The sequence below is a fragment of the Narcine bancroftii genome, chromosome 3, assembly GCF_036971445.1.
Source record: "Narcine bancroftii isolate sNarBan1 chromosome 3, sNarBan1.hap1, whole genome shotgun sequence".
NCBI lineage: Eukaryota > Metazoa > Chordata > Chondrichthyes > Torpediniformes > Narcinidae > Narcine > Narcine bancroftii.
The window spans coordinates 194,639,628-194,658,872 of record NC_091471.1 but is presented as its reverse complement, the minus strand read 5'-3'; the positions used below and the strand labels follow the sequence as shown (position 1 = coordinate 194,658,872).

General features: G+C 45.5%; 1 protein-coding gene across 3 annotated transcripts in view; it reads right to left on the bottom strand.

Annotated features, from left to right (window-relative positions):
* The window catches only part of ap1ar (adaptor related protein complex 1 associated regulatory protein), a 102,812-nt gene that overhangs the window by 49,285 nt on the left and 34,282 nt on the right, over positions 1–19,245 (bottom strand). For all 3 annotated transcript variants that reach the window (XM_069926190.1, XM_069926191.1, XM_069926192.1), the window contains 3 exons: positions 11,330–11,378; positions 1,369–1,395; positions 347–372 (listed from right to left, as the gene is read on the bottom strand). In XM_069926190.1, coding sequence (XP_069782291.1) covers positions 347–372; positions 1,369–1,395; positions 11,330–11,378 — 102 coding nt within the window. The remainder of the gene's footprint in view (positions 1–346; positions 373–1,368; positions 1,396–11,329; positions 11,379–19,245) is intronic.

Below are 19,245 nucleotides of genomic sequence, written 5' to 3'. Positions count from 1 at the left end.
AATGACAGTCCATCATGAGCACTCTTACAAAAGCTCCTGCAAAAATTCTGTGTTTTAAAGTGATTATGTGTGACCTGCTCTAACAAACCTTTCCCAATTTATCTCCCAAACACCTCTATATATTCTGTCACACAACATACTTTCCAGTAGCTAGCTGGACCATGACATGGTAGCTGTGATTTTTTTTTGTAGGCAGCTGTTACCAGGAATCAAAGCTTTATCCCATAATTTAAAGTAAAATAAATACTTTAAAATCTGAGTTCTCTCACGCCAGATTTTTTTTGTGGATCACCTGATTGGCACTACATACAGGGCATATTTTATACAGCAAAGGTAAGCTTCTTACCTCTGGTTGGATCCTGGACTTTCAGTCTGTAAAAACAAAAATTAAGACATCATACTTAAAAAAATACTTTTAACTGTCTAAGCACTTTTTGGCCATTTTTGGCCTTGCAGCCATTGGCACCAACTTCTTTCTATTTCAGTAGCAGCTAGCCTTGATCAAAACTATGGTATGAAAATTTTAAAATTTATTATTATTTAATGTTAACTGAAGACAGAATATTTATTAATTAGGAGAGTAAACTTTGACGACCTAAAACAACTTAATAGCTATTTGTCATATTTCTACAAGATTGATCTTCAGGATGCATAATTTTACATTTTTTAAATGCAAGATTTAAGAGCTAACTTTCCAATCACATGACAAACTAGCAAAGGAAACCACATTTATTTAAAATCAAGGACATTTTGGAATTGATTATTATTTTGGTATTCATGATATCAAAGTAGATTTATCAATTATCAGATACCTTATCAATGCCATATGTTTTATATGCAATTGCATATAGATTAGTGAAAGACAGTAGTTATCTTGGAAGATGATGGCAATGGGTTATTTCACAACCAGTAAATATTTCTAAACAACTTGCACATGCAAGTTAAAAAAAAAATCAAAATGATCTTCCTCTTTGTACTTAAAAGATGGCCGGATTTAACATTTAGGATTCCTTTTATTGTCATGTAATGATACAAAAAAGGTCATATTTTGCACAAAATGTTCTTTTGCTTGCCGCGAGGCAAAGGGTCGCCATTAGCATTGCCCAATGCCCCGGATAGTAAGAGAAAGAAAAAGGTAGAAACATGGATTATCCACATACTGATTCTTAAATACCAAAATCTGGCACAAAGTCAAAACAATTCCTTCGCCATTTCGCAGGTTGTGATCTTTTGCCTGTCTTCAAATGTAGCATTGGACCATGTAGCATGGCGATTTCAAGTCTGCTGCGAACATAACTGTGATACAATTGCATAATGAGCCATAAATATACTTCAGTAACTTTCCCAAAACAGCTTGTGCAATCATACCTCATCACTCTCCACCAAATTCTCAAACTGTAAGAAAAGAAACAGAGTGGTGGTTAATTTTAGGTCACGTTCTGCTCAGAGATACTTTTACTTATGCACAGTCCTATGGAAAGGGCAAACAAGAGAAGAGTCAACTTCAAAGTCAGTTTTCGTGAAAATATAAAAATGAGTATGTTTATTGCATCCGATGTTCCTTATTGAAATTAGAGGCTTCAAATTCATAGTGATAAGTTTCATAGTATAGAAATAGATTCCATAACCATGCAATAGGAATAAGGAAATTACAAATATGATATTGCATTGCCTTATAACCACATCCTCACAAAAAAGTGGTTCAATAATCTGCTGCTTCAGGTTCTGTTCAGACATTTCTCAACAGTGACCTCTAGTGAAGGAATTTATTATTTCAGGTACACAAAAAAATCTCGATACTGTAGTCTAACGCAGTACACAAAAATAAAAAAATTAAATTTAAACATATAGCACGGTAACAGGCCCTTTCAGCCCATGAGCCCATCCTGCACAATTGCACCCATTGCCCTACAACTCCCTATATGTTGTGAATGGTGGGAGGAAACTGGAGCATCCAGAGGAAACCCATGCAGTCATAGAAAGAACATACAAACTCTTCATAGACAGCACCAGATATGAACCCCTGTTACTGGTATTGTAATAGAGTGGCGCTATCTGCTATACTAACCATGCCACCCTGGAGAAACTCAGGTCACTTAGCCTCCAAAGAAAGCAAAAGGCCAGAGTTGTTCTTCAGAAGTGTTGAAAATCCAGCAGATGCCATAAGAAGGTGGTGGGCTGAGAAAGTTAGTTTCTCCGATAGAAGAAAAGGATGGGGTGCTGGAGGAAAGGAGAAGGAGGGGTGGGAATAGAGAGAGAGACAGACTGGAGGAGAGGGTTATCAGAACTTGGGAGGTCAATATTGATACTGTCAGGTTGGAGACTGGAATGGAAGAAGTTAATCCTCCAATTTCTGAGTCATCAAGAAAGTAGGTAATCGCCAGAGTGGCCTGAGTCAGAAGGCTTTGACTCAAAAGGTTTCGGCAAGAAGAGACTGAGGTGGTGGTGCAGGAATTGACGTAAGCAAAGGCCCCCTATTCGGGGAACAAAAAGGATGCAGCAGGTAGGCACAGGTAAGGGCAGGTTATATTTACCGTAAATATTCGTGTATAATGAGACCCGTGTATAATGCAACCCCCCATTTTTGAAGGGAAAAAGGGGTAAATTTTTTACCCCCGTGTATAATACGAACCCCCCTCCCCTCATCTGCCTGAGTCACGCTGCCTCTCTCCGGCCGCTTGCCCGCCCGCCCGAGTCGCGCTGCCGTCGCTCACGAACACCCTCCCCTCCCCCATCCGAGTCATGCTGGCATCTCTCACGAACCCCCTCCCCTGCCCGAGTCACGCTGCTGTCTCTCATGACCCTCCTCCCCTTGCCCGAGTCACGCTGGCGTCTCTCACGACCCCCCTCCCCTCGCCTGCCCGAGTCGTGCTGCCGTCTCTCACGACCCCCTTCCCTCGCCCGCCCGAGTCACGCTGTTGTCTCTCACGACCCCCCTCCCCTCACCCGCCCGAGTCGCGCTGTTGTCTCTCACGACCCCCTCCCCTCGGCCGCATGAGTCGCGCTGCCGTCTACTGTGCCCGCTCCCCTGCAAAATTTAAAAAATTTTTTTTTTTATTCTCGAGTATAATGCGACCCCCCCCCCCTATTTTTGAGGGGATATTGGGGGAAAATATTTTTGCATTATATTCGAATATTTACGGTATCTTATATACTTTTTCCTCTAGTCAAAGGCAATGGGAGTGGCAGCCAAGGCAGCGGAATGCTCCTCTTGCAGAATGTGGGTAGTCAGGGAGCCAGCAGTATACCTGACAACTTCATCGGTGAAAAGTGCCTCCAGCTGCAGCTCTTTACAAAATGTGTTAAGGAATTGGATCTGGATGAACTCCAGATCATTCGGGAAGATGAGGGGGTTATAGGCAAGAGTTACATGCACAGAATCACACCAGGAGGCAGGTGGAAGGTAGCTGGGTGACAGTTAGGAGAGGGAAAGGGAACAGGTAGTCAGTGCAGAGCACCCTGTGTCTACATTCCCCTCAATAGCAAGTATACCATTTTGCACACATACTTTGGGTGGGAGGGGGTGGGAAAAATGACCTACCATGGACAAGCCATGGCGATCAGCTCTCCAACACAGAGTCTGCACTTGTAGCCAAGGGAAGAGAGGAGGAGAGCTGTAGTGATAGGGGATTGATTCCATAGTTAGGGGAACAGACAAGAGGTTCTATGGAAGTGATCGAGAATCCTGGATGGTACATTGCCTCCCTGGTGCCAGAGTCTGAGATATCTCAGATAGTCTTCACAGCATTCTCAGGAGGGAGGGTGAACAGCTAGATGTTGTGGTCCATGTAGGGACCAATGACATGGGTAGGAAAAGTGATGAGGCCCAGCAAAGAAAGTTCAGGAAGTTGGGCACAAAGTTGAATGTCAGGACCTCCAGCTTGTGATCTCAAGTTGCTACCCATCATGTGCTAGTGGAGTTAGTAATAGGAAGATAATGCTGCTTAACATATAGCTAAAGTCATGGTGCAGGAGGGAGAGCTTTAGGTTTCTGGATTCTCTATTCTAGGGAAGGTGGGACCTATTACAACTGGGCAGCTTGCATGTGAACTGGAAGGGGACTAATGTTTCTGCGGGAGGGTTCACTAGTGCTGCTCCAGAGGTGCACAAACTAGATTTGCAGGGGATTGGGAACCAGAGTTCCAGAGCAGATAAGGGAGTGGGAGAAGGGAAAGATGTGAAAATTGCATGCAACGTCAGAAGTCAAAGGATTGTACCTGGTGGAAATGTTCTCAGGTCCATCTATTTTAATGCAAGAAGTACTGTAAGAAAGGCAGATGAGCTTCAAACGTGGATTGGCATGTAAAATTATGACATTGTGGCAATTAGTGAAACTTGGTTGCAGGAAGGGCAGGGATGGTAGCTCAAGTTTTGAGCTTCTGTTCTTTCAGACATGATAGAGTGGGAGGATGAAAGGAGGAAGATCATCATAGAAAATAACACAACTGTGCTCAGGCAGGAAAGACCAGAAGGCTCGTCTACTGAGGCTAGGTGGATAGAGCTGAGGAACGGGAAAGATATGAACACATTCATATGGGTTTGTATTATAGACGGCCCAATAGTCAACGAGAATTGGAGGAGCAAATCTGTAGAGAGACCGCAGACAGCTTCAGGAAACACGTTTGCAAAAGTAGGAGTTTAACTTTCCACATATTTTCATTGCTGCTGGTTTTGGGGTCCTCTGGACTTCTAACAGTATTTACTCAGGAAACTGGCACAGGGTCAAGGGAAGTTAGAAAACAAGCTGCGAGATCATGGAACCTATACAGACTAAAGTCTTGCCGTCTTAAAGTAAATAAGGGTGGAGAAATCCCCAGGGCCTGACAAGATACTCCCTTGGATCTTGAGGGAGGTTAGTGTAGAAATTGCAGGAGCTCTGGCAGAAATACTTAAAATGTTCTTAGCCACAGGTATGGCGCCAGAGGATTAGAGGACAGCTCATGCTGTTCCATTGTTTAAAAAACTCCAAAAGTTACCCTCAATGATAGGACAGTGAGCCTAATATCAGTAGTACATAAATCATTGGAAAGTGCTCTTAGACATTGGACATATAATTATTTGGATAGCCAAGGATTAATTAGGGATAGTATGTGCTTGGTTGTGTTTAATCAATCTGATGAGTTTTTCTTAGGAGGTTACCAGGAAACAACCAACTGAAAAACCTCACAAAGATAAGCGTATACAGAGACGTTGTCATACCCACACTCCTGTTCGGCTCCGAATCATGGGTCCTCTACCGGCACCACCTACGGCTCCTAGAACGCTTCCACCAGCGTTGTCTCCGCTCCATCCTCAACATCCATTGGAGCGCTTACACCCCTAACGTTGAAGTACTCGAGATGGCAGAGGTCGACAGCATCGAGTCCACGCTGCTGAAGATCCAGCTGCGCTGGATGGGTCACGTCTCCAGAATGGAGGACCATCGCCTTCCCAAGATCGTGTTATATGGCGAGCTCTCCACTGGCCACCGTGACAGAGGTGCACCAAAGAAAAGGTACAAGGACTGCCTAAAGAAATCTCTTGGTGCCTGCCACATTGACCACCGCCAGTGGGCTGATAACGCCTCAAACCGTGCATCTTGGCGCCTCACAGTTTGGCGGGCAGCAACCTCCTTTGAAGAAGACCGCAGAGCCCACCTCACTGACAAAAGGCAAAGGAGGAAAAACCCAACACCAACCAACCAATTTTCCCTTGCAACCGCTGCAATCATGTCTGCCTGTCCCGCATCGGACTTGTCAGCCACAAACGAGCCTGCAGCTGACGTGGACTTTTTACCCCCTCCATAAATCTTCGTCCACGAAGCCAAGCCAAAGACCAGGAAAGTGGCTCAAGGAAAGGCTGTGGATTTTGTCTACATAGATTTTAGTAAAGCCTTTGACAAGGTCCCACATAGGAGATTAGTCAGTAAGATTTAGGGGCTTGATATTCATGGTGAGGTTCGACATTGGTTATATGGGAGAAGCCAAAGAGTGGTGGTGGATGATTGCTTCTCAGACTAGAGGCCTATTAGTGGTTTGCCTCAGGAATTGGTGCTGAGACTATTGTTGCTTGTCATCTATATCAATGGTCTGCATGATAATATGGTAAATTGAATCAGCAGGTTTGTAGATGACACAAAGATAAAAGGTGGAAGGTTTTCAAGCTTGCAGAGGGATCTGGACCAGGTGGAAAAATGGGTTGAAAAATAGCAGATGGAATTTAATGCAGGTAAGTGCAAGGTGTTGCCTTTTGGAAGGATAAACCAAGAAAGGACATACATGGTAAATGGTAGGGCACTAAGGAGTGTGGTAGAACAGAGGGATCTGGCAATACAATACATAATTCTTGAAAGTGGTATCATAGGTAGAAAGTGGATAGGGTTGTAAAGAGAGGTTCGGCATATTTGCCTTCATAAATCAAAGTATTAAGCACAGGACTTGAGATGTTATGGTAAAGTTGTAGAACACATTGATGAAGCCAAATTTGGAGTATTGTGTGCAGTTTTGGTCACTTAACTACAGGAAAGATATCAATAAAGATAGAAAGAGTGCAGAGAAGATTTATTTGGATGTTGACCGGACTTCAGGAACGGAGTTACAGAGAAAGGTTAAACAGGTTAGGACTTTTGCCTCTGGAGCATAGAAGAATGAGGGGAGATTTGATGGAGGTCTTTAAAATTATGAGTGGTATAGACTGAGTAAAGATAGGTCGGCTTTTTCCACTGAGGGTAGGTAGATACAAACCAAAGGACATTGGTTAAGGATGAAAGGGGAAAGGTTTAGGAGAACATTCGGGGAAACTTCTTCACACCGAGTGGTGGGAGCATGGAATGAACTGTCAGCTGAAGTGAGTAAAAAAAAATAAGAACACACAATGCTGGAGAGACTCAGCTGGTCAAATAGTGTCCTTTATGTAGCAAAGGCAGAGATACATAAATGATATTTCGGGCTTGAGCCTTCAAAGTATGAGAAAATGACGGTGAGCATTAGAATAAGAGTGGGAGGGGGAAAGGAGGGTGGCAGGGCGAAAGGAGGGTGGCAGGGCAGGAGTACGTGGTTATAGAGCTGAAGAGCAGCAGATGGGAGCAGCAAGAGAGAATCCCACAGAATTCCCTTTGGAGAGCAAAGGCAAACTTCTTCAGGGCAGGCATCCCTCAAAGAGCTTTCACAGAGCTGATGTAATAGTCAGAAGTAAAAAAACAGAATTAGGTGGACACCGTGGCTAAAGTAAAACACACCATGCTGGAGAGACTCAGCAGGTCAAACAGCATCCTTTATGTAGCAAAGAGATACATAACTGATGTTTTGGGCATGAGCCCTTCATCTTTTGCCCTGCCAGCCCCTTTCCCCTCTCACTCTTTTATCCTGATGCTCACCAGTATGTTGAAACACCAGTTATGCATCTCTACCTTTTACTTCTGCCAGCTGAAGTGATGATTGCGGGCTCAATTATAACATTTAAGAAGAATTTGGATGGAAGAGGTATGTAAGGCTATGGATGGTGCAGGTCAGTGGGACTAGGCAGCAAAATAGAAGGGCTGAAAGGCCTATTTCCATGGTTCTATGAGTGACCTCAACCAGGCAGTATACAATGCCATAGACAGACACACAGTGTGGCAATAGGGTATGTAACTGGAGTGATTAATCACTGGAAGGTCATTGCAGTGGACAGAGCAAAGCTGCTCATTGAAGCATTCTCCCATCCAGTTTTCTCACCAGAAGTGCTGGATGCAGTGAGTGACCCCTATGGATTCACATGTAGTGTTGTTTCATTTGGAAGGACTGTTTGGGGCCTTGAATGATGGTGAGAGAGGAGGTATTAGTGAAAATGAAGCACTTCCTTCAGCCACAGGAGTAGGTACCAAGGGGGTGATTGGTTGGCAGGGATGAGTAGATAAGGGAGTCTCAGAGGAAGCGATCCCCACAGCAAGTGGAGGACAGGGGAAGATATACCTGGTGATATTTCCTGTTGCAAGTGGCAGATATTGCAGCAAATTATATATTAGATATGGAGGCTGCTGAGATGCTAAGGGAGGATGAGAACAACCCTGTTCTTGCTGCGTCTGTGGCAGGTGGGGGCTGGAGGAAAGAAGGGGCAGGTTCAGTCAGATGTGTGGGATGTAGGTTAGGGCTAAGTGGTGGCAGTAGAGGGGAAGCCACGTTTTCAGAAGAGGGAGGACATCACAGTGGCCCTGAAATGGTTTTGACCAGTGAGTTGCATTAAATCTAGCAACTGTGTCAGCAATGCAGGGAGTTGAGCAGCTATTGCACCATCAATTGCTGGAACCACTTGGCCAGGGGTTGCATGTGCTAATCCTATGGCATGAAGACAGTAATTTTATCAATCATAATCCTACTTATGATTTGGAATCTTTGTCATCAACTAGCATGCTGGTCCACTATTTTCATTAAAAGTCTCTTGGGCGCTGTGGCAATATCAAAATGATTATGTCGGTTGGTACAACAAGAAGCAGCCTTATTTGGCAGACTGGTTGACGTGATATGAACTAGACAAATCTGCAAGACTTGCCATAGTTGACGAGTCAGCAAGCAGTCTGAACCCAGGGTGTTAATCACTCACTCTCTCCATCTCTCTCTCTCTCTCTCTCTCTCTCTCTCTCTCTCTCTCTCTCTCGAGGTTGCAGATCTTGCTATAACTACTATAAATCATTCAGCAAGTTTAGAGCAAATAGTGCAATGTTCACACTTTGTGTCCACAGGCCATGGCCATTCTCTCTTTCCATGCCCGTTACAGAAGAGGAGCATTTTGTGAAGCAAGGGGCTTTAATAAAGATCTACCGGGACCAATGCCTGAAGAGGGTGCACAAAATCAGTGAACCGGTGCGGACTCGAAAGGCCAACATGGCCTGTTTCCGCTCTGTAAATTGTTATATGGTTATATGGTTATATTACTTTGTTGTGTGATATATCAGGCAAACATTTTGCTTTGCCTGAGAGCAACAGACATAGACATAGAAGATAGGAGCAGGAGTAGGTCATTCGACCCTTCGAGCCTGCTCCGCCATTCAACGAGATCATGGCTGATCTTAAAGTTCAGTACCCCGTCCCCGCCTTCTCTCCGTAACCTTTAATACCCTTATACTGAAGAAATATATCTAATTCCCTCTTAAATATATTTAATGAACCTGCCTCTACTGCCCTCTGTGGCAATGAATTCCACAGATTCACCACCCTCTGGGTATAGAAATTCCTCCTCATCTCGGTCCTAAATGGTTTGCCTATTATCCTCAAACCATGGCCCCGGGTTCTGGATTTTCCCATCATTGGAAACATCCCATCTGTATCCATTCTGTCCAGTCCTGCCAGAATTTTATATGTCTCTATGAGATCCCCTCTCAATCTTCTAAACTCCAACGAGTACAATCCCAATTTGCGCAATCTTTCCTCATAAGTCATTCCTGCCATTCCAGGTATCAGCCTGGTGAATCGCCTCTGCACTCCCTCCATTGCAAGAACATCCTTCCTTAGATAAGGTGACCAAAACTGCACACAATACTCCAGGTGGGGTCTCACCAAGGCCCTGTACAGCTGCAGTAAGGTATCCTTGTTCCTATACTCAAACCCTCTTGATATGAAGGCCAACATATCATTTGACTTTTTAACCGCCTGCTGTACCTGCATGCTCGCCTTCAGAGACTGGTGTACAAATACCCCTAGGTCTCTTTGCACTTCCCCATCTCTTAATCTATTGCCATTCAAATAGTAATCTGCCCTCCAGTTTGTATTACCAAAGTGGATAACCTCACATTTATCTACATTGTAGTGCATTTGCCATGTATCTGCCCAGACCCTCAATTTATCCAAATCTCACTGGAGCTTCCTGATCCCCTCTTCCGTGCACACAACCCCTCCTTGCTTAGTGTCATCTGCAAATTTGGAGATATTACATCCAATCCCCTCATCCGGATCATTAATATAAATTGTGAACAGCTGGGGTCCCAGTACAGATCCCTGTGGCACCCCACTGGTCACCGCCTGCCACTCAGAAAACGAGCCATTTATCCCAACTCTGTCTTCTACCTGCCAGCCAGTTCTCAATCCACATCAATACTTTGCCCCCAATCCCATGAGCCTTGATTTTGTAAGCCAGTCGTTTATGCGGGACCTTATCAAAGGCCTTTTGGAAGTCCAGGTACACCACATCCACTGGCTCTCCCCCATCTATTTTACCTGTCACCATCTCAAAGAATTCCAATAGATTCGTCAAGCACGATTTACCTTTTGTAAATCCATGTTGACTCTGTCTGATCCCTTCTCTGCTAGTCATATGCTCCGCTATTACATCCTTAATAATGGATTCCATCATTTTGCCCACTACTGATGTAAGGCTCACCGGCCTATAATTCCCCGCTTTTTCTCCACCCACCTTTTTAAATAGTGGGGTAACATTAGCTACCCTCCAATCCATGGGTACTGATCCTGAGTCTATCGAGTTCTGGAAAATAATTCTTAAAGCATCTGCTATCTGAATGGCCACTTCAGGCTCTTGGGATTTATCTGCCTTCAATCTCATCAATTTCCCCAAGACCATGTCCTTAGAGATACTGATTTCTTTCAATTCCTCCCTTGCATTAGTCTCTATGTTTCCCAACATCCTTGGGAGGTTATTTGTATCCTCTCTTGTAAAAACAGAACTAAAGTAAGAATTTAATTGGTCTGCCATTTCCTTATTCCCCATTATATATTTCCCCTGATTCTGACTGCAAAGGACCTACTCTGGATTTCACCAATCTTTTCCTCTTGACATAATGATTTCAGAGAGCATCTCTGACAACCAAAGAAAGCTTTAATTGCAAAATGGAATAAATCCTCAGAAGCCACAAGAAATGTACTGTACTTGAAGGTTTTAAATCTAAATATAAACTAGAAAAATTAGAATACAATACAACAATTGTACCAATAAGTCAAAAACCTTGCTTGATTAAAATCAAGAAATTACATTTTGCACAATTCTCTACTAGTAATTCGTTAACATTTGCTCTAACAAATGGAATTTTTTTTTTATGGTGAGGGAGTGGGAAACTATAATGTTGAAACATTACAAAAAGCTTTGATTCAGAAATTGGATATTTTCCAAAACCATTCATCCAAGGGACATATTGTTTTAAGAAAGATAGAGCAAACCATAAGGTATAGACATTCATCACACCATTGAGTATTGCATGTCATTTAAAGATTTAGCAATATAACAATAATCTCTTCTTTCGTAATGCTAACGGAAAGAAAAAAATAGCACAAAAGATCAAGGGAATTTATTCCATCTGTTGTACGTTACTCAAAATGAATGATATACAATTCAGATAATAAGTATTTAGCAGCATTTAACATACCTCTATCGTAAAGTGCTGTCCAACAGAACTTGTTCTAAAGTACTTCGATCTGGGGGGGTAAAAATTATTGTTAAATTTTCCTTGAAAACTTTATAACATCTTAAGAAGTGCAAAATTAGATAAATGCAAAATAACATTTCTCAAAGCTTTCAACAAAATAGCACTTAAAAGCTAGAAATGCAGTACAGCGTTATATTCTGTTGTAGCGGCCGGTGCCTCAGGCCGACACAGGAAATGGCTGTCGAACGTGGCGACGGCATAGCATTATGAGGGCTGAAACGTCCATTTCCATTGGTCACCGGTAAAGTGGTGAAACTGGCCAATCACTGCCGGTGAATCGCAGACATCTGAGGTAACCAATCGGAAGCCGGCCTGCTCAAGTCATGCCCCAGTAGTGACGCAGCCAAGCTGACTATAAAAGGCAGAGCTGCCACTGCATAAACTCAGTGTCGAATACACTCGCAGAATGACTGATGAATGCGGCGACTGCGCAGACCTGTGGGGGGTGACACAGGCCGTTGTCCCAGGTGACATCCACATGGCAGGAAGATGGGGAACTCTGGTGGAAACATCAGTGCCAGTGGCCCATATATACAGAGCTGCCAGTGCAATAAAGCAGTCCTCGATTTTGATTCCTCGAATGTGTGTATTCCTTCCGCACTCATCATAGTACATACGCGACACTAGTGAACCCGACAGGTCCAACCGGCAGTTGGATCAAAAGACGATGGATCAAGTGGAGCCTGCGACCATCCACGCAGTCTCCCTTAGGATCCCAACGTTCTGAGTGTCACAGCCGCACGTGTAGTTTGAGCAGGCTGGGGCCCAGTTGCAGCTTTGCCACATCACCGTCAACAACACCTGCTACTTCTACGTCGTGAGCACCCTCGATCAGGACACAGCAGTAAGGGTCATAGATTTCCTACGGCAGCCTTCGGAGCAAGGCAAATATGTGGCCCTCAAAGAGCTGTTAACCCACACTTTTGGGCTTTCCTGGTGCGAGCCTGCCAACCAATTGCTGCAATATGGATGGACTGGGGACAGGGCCCCAACTTCCCTAATGAGTGAGATGCTTGCATAAACCAAGGGCCACAAGCCTTGCCTGCTCTTTGAGCAGGTCTTCCTGGAGCAGCTATCTCTTGCTCACAGATGAGTACTTCTGCGACCCTCAGAGGGTCACCGCATGGGTGGACATGCTCTGGAGAGCAAAGTAGGATGTCAGTTCTGTTGTAGACCACATCAACAAGCCCCATGAACAACCCTGGCAAAATCAAGGCCAGCAGAGAGGCAAGTGAACACCCTGGGGCAGCTATGCTACTACCATCAGCAATGGGATGTGGAGGCAACCTGGCCAACCGTCGTTAGTGGCTGTAGCGGTTAGCCCACATGATAGCCCCCTCCACATCTGGGACTCCCTGTTGGGCAGGCTTTTCCTGGTTGACACAGGCTCTGAGGTAAGTGTACCCTTCAGGCCTCGACACTTGCTACAGCAAACAGGGCCCAACACTGAGGGCAGCTAACAGCTACTGAATTCGAACTTTTGAGACTCACACCATTCCCCTTAGTTTTGGCAACAGTTGCTTTACATCTCGCAGCAGTGCACAGCCACTCCTGGAGGCTGATTTACTTCAGGCCCACTGCTTGCTGGTTGACCTCAAAGGACAGCGCTTGGTGCACGTCAGACCCTTTCAGACTCTTCCTTGTGGGGTAGTTGGGGGGGGGGGGGGGGGAAGCCAAACTACCTCACCCCCATTTGGACTCTATAACACTCTCAGACAGTGAATTCGCCCGCATCCTGTCAGAGTTCCCCTCAAAAGTGGCGTCATGGTTCTCCACAACCGAGTCAAAGCATGGGTAAGGCACTGCATACTGACACCCTATCGACATCAGGGAATGCCAACTCCCGTCTGAGAAACTCAGTCTGGCAAAAGAGTTCAGAAAGATGGAGGAGCTTGGGGGATTGAGCAATGCTCTGACAGCCTCTAGATCTCTCCCCTTCACATGGTGCCCAAATCAGCAAGGTGTTGGAGACCATGCAGGGACTACTACCACCTGTGCCTCACATCCAAGACTTTTCTGCCAACCTGCAAGGGCCACGGGTGTTCTCCAAGGTGGACCTCATCTGGGGGTACCACCAAATCCCAGTTCTCTCACAGGACGTCCACAAGACTGTAATCATAACCCCCTATGGTTTGTTCAGAAGTCAGAAGAATGGGCACAAACATTCTGCAGTCAGAAGAATGGGCACAAACATTCCAGCGACTGATAGACGCAGAGGGGCGGAACCTCCCATCTGTATTCATCTCTTTGGACGATCTCCTCATTGCCAGCCCCAATGACCATGCCGCCCATCTGAATGCATACTTGGCTGAGCGAGTTTGGGCTGACAATCAACCCCGCTCAGAACTAGTTCGGACTGGACATCATCGACTTCCTGGGGCACAACCTTCCCCGAGAAGGTTGAGGTGTTCCGGCACTTCACTAAGCCATACACAGGGAAAGGACTACAGGAATTCACCAGTATGATAAACTTTTACCACAGGTTCATACCGGTAGCAGCACACATCATCATTTGATAACCAGTAAGGCAAAAGACATTGCTTGGTATGAGGAATCCTCCAGGGTGTTCCAGAGTGCCAAAGAGGTGCTAGCCAATGCCACCCTCCTGGTACACCCCATTCTGGAGGCACCTACTGCTCTGCCTCCAGTACAGAAGTAGGGGGCATACTAGAACAACTCATCGAGGGCCAGTGGCAATCATGGCCTTTTTCAGCAGGCACCTCCGTCCCCCAGAACTCAAATAGACCGCTTTCAACTGGGGGCTGTTGGCTCTGTACCTGGTGGTAAGCCATTTCCATTACGTTTTGGAAGGCTGGTAATATGGATGGACTGGGGACAGGGCCCCAACTTCCCTAATGAGTGAGATGCTTGCATAAACCAAGGGCCACAAGCCTTGCCTGCTCTTTGAGCAGGTCTTCCTGGAGCAGCTATCTCTTGCTCACAGATGAGTACTTCAGTGACCACAAGCCATTGACATTTGCTTTCTATAATGCATCAGAACCATGGTCGGCCCAACAGCACAGATGCTTGTCCTAAGTGTCAGAATTTACCATGGACATCCAACATATTGTGGGTAAAAACAACATGGTGGCTGATGCTCTGTCACGCCCCATGATCAAGTCGATACACGCCCTGCCCCAAGGGGTCGATTACATGGCCCTCGCTAAAGCACAGCAACAAAACCCTAAGATTACAGGACAACTGTCTCCAGTCTCAGGATGGAGGACATCACTATCAGCCCAGGTAACCTGACACTGCTATGACATTTCTACCAGCAGCCCCCGCCCCGTCATCCCCACTGCATGGAGATGCCAGGTTTTTGAGGCGATCCACAAACTAGTGCACCCTACCATCCATGCCACTGTCAAAATGGTGGCCAACAAGTTTGTCTGGCAATGGCCTCCGTAAACAGGTCAGCCAGTGGACCAAGACCTGCACAAACTGTCAGTCCTCCAAAGTGCAGGTTCACACCAGAGCACCCACACAGACTTTTCAGCCGGGGCAATGCAGGTTCAGCCACGACACATTGACTTAGTGAGGTCGTTAATGGTTTCCTGTGGGGCGAGATACCTCAACCATGGTAGACTGCTCCACGGAGGCAGTCCCACTGGCTGATACCACCATAGAAGCCCACACCAGGGTACTTGTTGACACATGGTTATCCTGACTCAGGGTCCCAGAGCACCTCATCTTGAACAGGAGGGCATAATTCACCTCTGGGCTTTGGGTGGCGCAGGCTAACTTCCTGGGGACGCACCTCCACCATACCATGGTATATCACCCGGAGGCCAATGGGCAGGCGGAGCACTTCCACAGGCACCTCAAGGCAGCCTTGATGGCCTGACTCAAGGGTCCAAACTGCCTTGGATGAATTGCCTTGGGTCCTGCAGCAAGCCTTTAATAATTTCTGGGGAGTTCCTGGCCCGTGGTAAACACCCAGAAGACCCTGCAGCGAACCTCCAGAGCCTGCAATGGAAGCTGGTGTCCTTGGTCCCACGGCAACCCCCACCCTGCAAGGCCAACCCAACCATATATTTCCGAATGACCTACGGACTTGCCGGTATAAGTTGGTGAGGAGAGGTATACACAGACCACCATTACAATGATCCTATGAGGGACCCTACAAGGTCATTAGAGATAATGGTTTCACTTTCAACATTGTCATCGGTGGTAAGGAAGAAACCTTTACCGTCAACTGCCTGAAACCGGCATATTTGGACTGTGATGAGCTGGTCTCCACTCCACCCCTGCAACACAGGGGCAGGCCAACGAAGGCTAAGGACAATGGCCCAGTCACTGGTTCTGGGGCGGGTTGTGTAGCAGCCAGCACGAGATGCGAACCAACCTGCAAAATGGGCGACGAACGTGGCAACCGCGTGGACCTAGGGGTGACACTGGCTGTCATCCCAAGTGATCTCCACACAGCGGGAAAATGGGGAACTCCGGCAGGAACGCCGAGCAACCCGAGACCAATGGTCCAATGACGCGGGGCCCTGACATAAGCGCTGGGGGCCCATATAAGCAGAGCTGCCAGTGGAATAAAGCAGTTTTCAATTTCGACTCCTCGTGTATCTTCCTTCCACTCTTATCATAGTGTGTACACTACATGCTGTCATTTTTGAAGTTGATTCTATAATTTTTTTTTACTAAACACTCATTCAGCTGCAACAAGATTTTTGGTGCAAATGTAAATTATACAATGTATGTGACAATAAACTCATTATCATCATAGCTCGGCGGAGAGAACTGCATAGCCCAGAGTACTCCAAATGTGGTTTCACCAATGCGTCATGAGATTCCAACATAATACCCTGCCCAATGAAGATAAGAAATGTCAAATGCTTTTTTAAAACTGCTCTGTCCACCCCAGTCAACACTTTCATGCACGTGTGGGAGGTGATGGGCAATAACTATTGTGCTTTCTGTACACGCTATACACTGTATGCACAATGGTGGAGAAAATGTATGTTTAGTACCCCATCACTGACCTAAACAAGTGGGCTGTTTTGGATAGTGTGTAATTTGCCAAGTATCAGATTTGTACTCATCCAGGCATATTCAATCACAGTTCCAACTTGTCTTGTAGCTAGTGGAGAGATTTTGGGGTTTTAGAACAAGACGTTCACCATAGTTGCTGGTCAATTAAGTTGAGTTTCTGGTCAATGGTGATTCCTAGGTGGAGCCTTAGTAATGTCAGTCCATTAGATGTCCCCTCTTGGAATCAATCTGCTGCAAGAACTCAGCAGGCCAAGCAAAATCAGTGGGAGGAAAAGAATGGTCAACGGTTTTGATTAAGAACCCTTCAAAACAGAGTGGAGTTACTCAGTATTATGTGGTCAGGGTGTGAGGGGTTGGATATAGGTTAGTGAGGGATCAGTGATGAACCAGTGACAGAAGCAGTTGATTGGTAGGTGCCAGACAAAATGAGAGATGCAAGAGGGAAAGGCAGGTGGAAGATGAGTCGTACAGAGTAGAGTAGGGTGAGGTGGAGGCAAAGGGCATCAGTATTGAAATCCAATATTGTGACAATAGTGGTGTCATCAGGGATGTTGGGAAAGAGCTGTTTGAAAAGGACAGATGGGACAACCCTTTCTCATCTCCATCCCTCTCTGGTCCAACCTCTTCCATCCGCATATCCCTGGATTTTTCCCCTCCCCTCTCCATGTCTAGTGGTCACATGAGAAGATGGCGTTTAAAGCAGCACAGAGCAATTTCTGCAGTGATGTACCATGATTGATCTGTAACAATCACAATGTTCCTGCACTTGATAGGACTCTAGCCATTGAAAAAAGTTATCCTCCTGATGCCTAATACCCTGACTGCTCAATACTAGATTCGGCTTTGATAATGTCAAGAATATTGACCATCACTTTGCTTATGAAAGTCATCTCCTTATCCCAGCTCAGTGGTCCCAGTGAAACCCAAAGGAGGGCAATGGAAATTAAAATAAATGGTAATAAATACCAGTCACTGCCCAATGATTGAGAATGGACTAAGTGAAGTAGCAATTCAGAAATCATGTGTTTGAATGTATCTGGATAATTTCCCATATTACCAGGTAGAGGCTGGTATTTACACGCAAACGTCACACTCTACTTTGAGCTAGAGCTGGTTATGGAGCACAAATCTTCAGCGTGACAACTGGAATGCTGACAGGTCCTGTCAACTTCAATCACACCAGCCTGAAAACTATCCTATCGAGGTATCAACAGCACGACAACTTCGCCACCAAAAAAAAAGCACACCGCGGATCAGGTGAAAACCAACGTCCCTAGTGCATACAAGGCTGCCCCTCGCCCTCATTCTTGGATCACAAATCAGTCCTGCTAACCCCAGCATACAGACTACTGTGGTCTGGTTCGTGGGGCCACAGCTAGAAGACTGCTGAGACCACGGATTGGAGCTGTTTCAGGGAAGTTGCCATCTACAACAGTCATGTAAACAGAGGAATACACGAGCTCAGTGACTGGCTACATCAGCAAGTGGATTGAGGATGTCACTGAGATCAAATGCTCCACAACCAGGGCTAATCAGAATCCATGGATGAATGCAGAGGTCCAGGCACTTCTCAGAGCTTGTGATGTCACCTTCAGGACAGGAGCTAAGATAGCACTAAGATCAGCCAGGGCTCAACTCTTCCCGTGCATCCAGAATGCCAAGCATGGGTGCGCAGAGGATCCACATACAGCTGCGCGACACCAGCTACATGAGGCACATGTGGGAAGAGATCAAGAGATCGCAAGTTAACCTTGCAATTTAAAGACATGAATGCCTTCATTCTGGACAAACTAAACATCTTCTGTGCACTGTTCGATGAGAACAGGATGATGCCGAAGAAAGCGGTGTCTCCTTGATGAATGGGCTCTGCATAGCTGCAGCCAAGGTGAAAGAACCCTATCCAAGGTGAACCCACACTAGGCAGTGGGTTCAGACAACATACCTGATTTGGTACAGAAAGACTGCGCAGACCAAATGACAGCCATCAAGCCAATCTATGATGCCAGATTTATAACTAGTTTAATAACATGTAGTACTTATCTTGATAAAGGGTCCCATCCCAAAATATTAATTAATCAATTTTCTCCATACATCCAGTCCCTCCAGCTTCTCTTTGCTTGTTCTTTATTGCTCGAGATCCCAGATATTACTCCTTTACACAACTAGGAAGCTGCTGCAAAACATTCATTTCATCTGTACATTGCATTTGTGTATCTGACAATAAGGTCTCATTCGTTCCACCTCATTCAATTTAAATTTGAAGGATCAAATTGCTTCATGATTCCTATTGAAATAATGCAGAATCAGAATTTATTGTCACAAAAAAGTCACAAAATTCATTGTTTTGCATCAGCAAATCAGTGCAAATATTCATCTGAACTACGTTGCAAAATAAAAAGTGCACGAATGTCAAAGAAAGGCAGTGTCTTTGGTTCATTAATCATTCAGGAATCTGATGGCAGAGGGGAAGAAGCAAAGTGAAGAGGACATGGTGGGAGTCCTTGAGGATAGATGCTGCCTTCTTAAGACACTGCCTCTTTAGATGTTCTTGATGGAGTGAAGTCTAGTGCCTGTGATGTCATAGGCAGAGTTAACAACTCTCTGGAGTTTATTCTTGACCTGAGCATTGGCACAATCAGCCAGAATACTCTCCACGGCACACCTGTAGAAGCTTTCCAGTATCTTTGGTGACATATGAAATCTCCTCACAAAGTATAGCTGCTGGTGAGCCTTCTTTGTGATTGCATTGACATGGAGGCTCCAGGACAGATCTTCAGAGATAATGACAGCCAGGAATGAGGTTCTTGGCCCTCTCCCCTATTGAGCCCTCAATGAGGAATGGATTGTGTTCTCTCAAC